At 38.3% G+C, this 6,714-nt stretch overlaps 1 protein-coding gene across 1 annotated transcript in view; it reads left to right on the plus strand.

Annotated features, from left to right (window-relative positions):
• Nucleotides 1-4,596: 4,596 nt before the first annotated feature.
• The window catches only part of LOC127648140 (transcriptional regulatory protein AlgP-like), a 26,737-nt gene continuing 24,619 nt past the window's right edge, over nucleotides 4,597-6,714 (plus strand). Inside the window, exons 1-3 of the mRNA XM_052132737.1 lie at nucleotides 4,597-4,672; nucleotides 6,036-6,312; nucleotides 6,611-6,691. Of these exons, the coding sequence (XP_051988697.1) occupies nucleotides 6,045-6,312; nucleotides 6,611-6,691 (349 nt within the window). The 5' untranslated portion in view covers nucleotides 4,597-4,672; nucleotides 6,036-6,044. The remainder of the gene's footprint in view (nucleotides 4,673-6,035; nucleotides 6,313-6,610; nucleotides 6,692-6,714) is intronic.

Raw genomic sequence — 6,714 nt, forward strand, 5'->3', positions numbered from 1 at the left:
TATATGGAAATATTCGTCCATGAGATCGATAGTGACCAGCCAATCATGATGTTGGATTTGAGACATGACCGTCTTGATAGTTAGCATCTTGAACTTTAACATCCTGACTGAGCAATTCAAGCCTTGAAGATCTAAGATCGGACACAATCCCCCATCCTTCTTGGGAACCAGGAAGTATCTATGGGCTCTTTGACCAAGAGATTTCGCAGTTCTTTCCATAGTAGACATGCTTGTTCCGGTTTCACGGTAGTGGAAACCACTCTGAGATGGGAATCAATTTTGACACTTCCTGTTGAGGGGATGTCGAGTATTCTGTGTCCTGGACTACAGCAGGAAGCAACAGAACACCCAACATTTTTCTGGAAACCACTAACTCTCGAAACACCACAGGTGGCGGGAATGGAGAGGTTTTGTGGGGGTATTGGGAAAGTACAGGTGGATGTTTCATGTGCCCCGACGTGAGGAGGGATACCCCCAAAATCGTCAGGGTTTTCTCTTCTTTTAGATGACTACCCTGAGGTCTTGCTTTAGGGGCTGCTAAGGGCGATGAACCAACCCCCAGTCTCTACGAGGGGGAGCACGATTTGCCAGACTTTGTTTTTGAGCCTCCATTCTAGAAGGGGCGGGGCTGGGTGGCCGACGGCCCCTCCCCCTGAGTGCGGCGAGGAAGGAATTGACCTAAGGCCTCCTCATGACTCTTCGCCTCATGGAACCTGGTGATAACTGTGTTCATAGTGTCACCAAATATGCCAGAAGGCAAAACCTGGGCATCAAGGAGGAAAACTTTGTCCTTGTCTCTGATGCCCAACCAGTTGAGCCATAAGTGTCTCTCCATGCTAGCCGTCTGTTTGCTCACACGGCAAGACAGATACATGGCTCGACGAAGCTCTGAGAAAGCCTCTTCGTCGACCGTGGTGCCCGCACTCTGGTCCTTCAACAGGTCAGCCTGGTATGCCTGTAACACTGACATAGTGTGCAGGGCAGCACCAGCCTGACCTGCTGCCTTCCCCGTAGAGGTGGTCCTGCACGGCTTTGTGGGTCTCTTTAGCGATAATGCCGAGCCAGGCGAGAGATAACCCGCAAGTGTCTCTTCTACCGGCGGCATCACTGAATACCCCCATGCCTCAGCACCCACGATAGTCGAATATGTTGACGTCGAGGGCATGAAGACACGAGAAGTATAAGGTTTCCTCCATTAACGAGAGAGCTCGTCATGGAGGTCATCAAAGAAAGGAAGGGACTGATATACCGTTCCCTTCCTTTTTTTTTTTTGGCCACCAGACAGAAATCTGTTCTAGTTTGGAGCATTTGGGGGTCTCTTGTTCACATGGCCAGTCTAACTGTAGCCTGGCAAGAAGCCCAAGTAACCACCTCGAGTAATTCCTCAGCCGCTTTGTTATTGTGCGTGGAATGTTCAGAGGTAGGTAGATCAAAGTCCACAGACTAAACACTTGTGAACCGAAGGGGCACCGAAGCGTGCTTCAGGCTCATGAGAAGGACCAGCTAGATCTGGGGAGAGAGTGAGCGATAGCCACGGACCCGTCTCTCGCTCCACAGCCAGATCCATGTGAGAGCCCCACGATGAAAGCGTGGGCGCTGGCTCTGTTAGGGAGACATTAATTTAACAAAACAGTCATGCTGCAGTTAGAATTCGGCTTGCTTGAGCATTAATTTTAATTTCACAATTGCTTTCATGTGTGGATGTCTTTTTAAATGTCAATTGGTATTATTAGTTAGCTGCGACACAATGTATAATGCCCAAAGGAATAGGGTGTCTTATTCATTGTAAAAATAGTCTTTAAATGCACGGCCCACCACTGCATTTAAATATACATATATTTACGTTTAGCATGGAAATAAACATACAGTGCAAATTATAGTTTCTCCAAGGATGCTTGTGTGTCAGACGCTGGAAATGTCCCGCCCCTTACTGAAATGGAAAATATGATTCCTGCAATTTAAAAACAGTTTCACAATGAATAAGACACCCTATGCCTTTGGGCATCATACATTCTGTCGGAGCTAGCTAATAATACCAATTGACATTTAAATAGACATCCACGCATGAAAGCCAAAACTTGAAATTACTATTAATGCTCAAGCATGCCGAATTTTAACTGCAGCGTGACTGTTTTGTGAAATTAATGTCTCCCGAACAGACATTAAAAAATCATAATTTTTCATATGAATCTACCAAGGAGGTATATAATACTTGGAAAAATCTATCTAATAATATTGCAGATTTAAATGTAGCTTGCAATAAATCTTCTTCTGGGTACATGGTTATGTAGTTCCTTTCAAATCGCATGTGAGATATTCCTACTTGATTTCTCATTCAAGATAATGCACTTGATAATGCATTCCATTCCCCGATATTCAGAAGATGACATTTAAGAAAACAAAACTGCAATGCTCCTGTTAGCTTTGCAGGGGTTTGACTCTTATTAGAGATGTCTTCTAGAAACCCAACTGATAAACAGTTCTACAGCGCTAGCATATATGCTTCAGGTGTACAATTATCAAAAGAGATTATAATGGTTTATACACCTGTTTCTGCAGGCATTTGTTAAACAAGCTTTAATATCATGCAATGTGGAAACAAACTCATTTATCGACTTGTTTGTGTGACATCATGCCCCTGCATCTTGGCAAAATCGGAGTTGAGAATTTCTGCACAAGCCTACAAGTTGTAATTCTGACTAAAAGATGCATTTCATTGCACTTTTCCTAGTTGGAACTTGTAAAATCCGTCTTTCCAAGTTAAATGGAATGCAGCACTACTTCTTGTCGTGGAAAATCTTTGAAGAATCTCTCTAAGATGCAAGAAAACTCTCAGAAAACTCTCAGAGTCCAGGGTTCCAGATGCCAAAGTTTAAGTTTATTGAGCAACCAATAAACCCGAGAAGGCCAGCTGTCCGTTCTGACTCTCTTAGTCCAAAACCTCATCTTATATACAGTTTGTTATCTGGCATTACATCATTTCTACGCCCCTTCGTTATTTTTGTAACCAATGGATACGATTCGCCACCATTATCTCACAGAGCCTTTTGATATATTTTTACTGGTGGAAACCTGGCTTTAGTCTTTTTAATTACTTTGACCACTGGTTAGTTTTACTCTTTATCTTCAGCTGTGTTTCAAGGTCCATAGCCTCATTATTTTGTTGCAACTGGGTGCTCTTTGTGGTTTTTGCAGCATCAACACTTTTAGTAACCTCACATGCTCTCTCCTGTGTCACACAAAGGCCAGGAAACTCATTTAAGTACTTTGATTTAAAAATAAGTACTTTATTTTTCAATATTATAGTATGTTTTTATATCATACTATATTCTCAAAACTTGATCCGACACTGAATGCTCAAGCAGCCTTATTTATACTTAGAAAAGTCCTGATGTTGCTATAACAATGCAAAAAGCACTTACCAATTTACTTGAAGTGAAAATCAGTCCTCCTTTCCTGTTTAATAAATTAAGCAATCACTCAGTCATGCAGAACATCTCATGTTTTTAAATCCATAAGAATCTCTTTCTCAACGGCAATGACAGCAGTGATGAAAGCCGACTCCTCAGCAAGATCTCGAACTCTTTTCTTTCTAATTTATTTTATTTATTTTTTTATCGCTTTCAAATTACCTACATCACTTAAAGCATGATTGCATCACTCAAGGCCAACTAGAAGGCCTCGACCAGGACATATCCTAAAGACCACACCCACCAAGAACAAATAAATCAATCTGATTGGCTGATGAATCTGACAATCTGACATTAGATGTGCATTCATTTGCACTGTTGAGGGATTCTGTGGAAATTCTGAAAGCTCAGACTCACGTCAGTTTTTCTGCTGATAGTCAAATTGTTGTGCATCTTAATATGTGAAATCATTGGGTTAGATACTTTTGAATACCATTGGAGAAAGATGATTTTGACATTGTGTAGTTATGTCATCTACCAGCAGGTACCACCAAAGTTATCCAGACAAACCTTGGCAACGAGACCATTTAAAAAGGTATGTTCTGAATTTACCAACCAAATGGGCATTTGTTTACCTCTGTTAGCACTCAGCAGTGTATTGGTCTATCTTCTCTCTATATAATAGTATACAGTATAATAGGCTTGTTTGTTACTATAGTTTTAAATGATAAAACCATAAACGTTCTGTTTAAGCTATATAATTAAAATGATTTCATTTTGATTTGTACCATTTTACATGCTTATACTGGATGTGTTTATGCCCCGGGACACTAGGAAGTCTTCATCCGGCCCATACGAAACATAATCTTGACAGTTTTGGAAATTTCTCCATTTGAAATTGAATACAGAAATTGCTGGAGAATGTCATGACTTGCCTTCAGAGAATTTTGACAGAACAGAGTTTGCTGTTCTTTGACATTACCGTAATGTTCACCAACCACATAAAAAAGTCACATTTAAAAATATATATTCCTTTCAAAGCTGGCAGAAGCAGTGAAACGTTCCCTGTGGGGCTTCACATATGTGGCATGTAAAAAGGACTTGAGTGAGTCACACAGAGAAACACACATGACTGAAAGGGGTGGAGCAAAAACATTTTACTTTCATTTACAATACTTCCTGTACTTACATATGTGCGTCTCATGTTCCAGTCGCTACAGTTGAAAGTTATTTCGCAACACCTGGTTTTGTTTATTCACAAGGTAAGTGTGTTTTGTGCAAATGAATAAGAGAAGTGTCAAACTCATTCTGATCTCTTTTAACTCATTTATGTATCTATTTTAATTCATTTTACATATCTTGTGTATGCCTCGCATCTTTCTTATTCAACTCAACATACACTGAACTTCATAAAGTTGTAATGAATGATTTATAAGCTGCTCTTACATTGAGATTAAACAAAAGGGAGCACATGCAATTAACATACTGTACACAAAAGACTTTTAGAAAACATACTCATATGAAATTGGGCATAAGGATGTGTTAGATTTTTTATTATTAGTATCATGATTATTATTATTATTTTAAATAGAAAAATCACTGACTTTTAAGCTGTTAATATAAATTAAACTAACAATAATATCAGGAAGAATAAGAGAAAGTACTCACAGCTCTTGACTGGATAAAGTAGTTTTAAAACAAATATAAGCATGCAATTTGAGCTAAAGAAAGAAAGAAAAAACATAAAATCTGTATAGGCTACAGTTAATTAATGTCTCAAATCTTACAATTAAAGGAATAGTAAAATAAAATCTGTCATTATATATTATTTATTTACCCTCATGACGTTTATTCAAGTGACGTTAATGACGTGTATTAGATTTTGAGAGTTGATCAATGAATAAAAAAAATAAATTTGTTCATCACACAAAGTGATCGTATGACTTCAGAAGACTTGGAATATAATGCTTGTGTCATACTGATTACTTTTACTAGACTTTTATAGGGTTTTTTGTCCTTTCTGGAACTTCACTTGCGAAGTTCAGTGATGACCAATGTCTTTCGTACAAAAACGTCACTTGCCGATTAGCACTAATTGAAAAATAAACGCATTGCATTACCAGTGCATGGGGCAATTTAACATGATATATTTCAGCCGTGAATATTTTAACTAAATATTCAATAATAAATATGCACCTTCTAAATTTCAGTTCCAAAATATTTACTTTTTAAAATGTCATCTTTATTTTTTGACATGTAATATTCAGTCCATTATACAGTATGTCTCTTTCAGTTTCACCTCTATAATTTCAGTGGAAATTCAAACTTGCACATGCTGAAATTGCAGGAAAACCAGTAAAATGCTGATGCACAATCTTCACTTGATGGTATTAACCTTCTCCTATTGATTAAGGATACTCATTGAAAGCAATACGCTTGATGTCCATGAAACATTACACACACTAGAAGGTGCTTTTGGAGTCTATATAGTGGCGTGCAGTACTCATGAGTAAACGGCAGTATTTAACACCTTGGGATTGAGAACCCGTTTAATTCTAAAGAGTGTATCTTGGTTTATAAGTTTATGTGTTTGAGGACAACATAATCAAACTACATCATTTGTAGTGATCCAGCATGGCTGTACATGAAATTCTCCTGGAGCACTTGGAGGAATTGGAATCTGAGGAGATGAAAACTTTTACATGGCATTTGACTCAAGGTGTAGAAGACTTCTCTAAAATCTCTAAAAGTCGACTGGAGAATAAATCCAGATGTGAAGTTGTGGAGTGCATGATTGATAATTATCGTACAGATGGTGCCGCTCAACTCACTCTGATCATCTTGGAAAAAATGAAAAAGAACAATCTTGCTGAACAACTGCTGGCGAAGCTTCGTGTGAATGGTATATTTGATATTATATGTATTTCTATAATGTCTTTAGGCACATACATTCAACAGCTTTCAATTGATCATATGTAGAGTTTAAAATGTTATATTACACTGGTTTGCAGTTTCTGTAGATATAAAATGTACAAATATCTTAGATGTTAATTACTGCACTTTTTTCTTCATTTTTAATATCCTCAGTGAATAATCATATGATTTAAGAATCACCTTTTAATGATTCAGAATCGCTGTTCATACATAGCCCTGATGGTCAAAATATGTTGTCATTAAAACGCCTTTTTTCATCCACCCAGGTCATCAGTGTACGGAGGCCTTGCAGTCCAAATGTACTAATGAGACGTTTTCAACTCAGAAACAAGAGAGATGCAAATATGGTAAACTATTGGTATTCACACTT

Source organism: Xyrauchen texanus, chromosome 1 (genome assembly GCF_025860055.1).
Source record: "Xyrauchen texanus isolate HMW12.3.18 chromosome 1, RBS_HiC_50CHRs, whole genome shotgun sequence".
NCBI lineage: Eukaryota > Metazoa > Chordata > Actinopteri > Cypriniformes > Catostomidae > Xyrauchen > Xyrauchen texanus.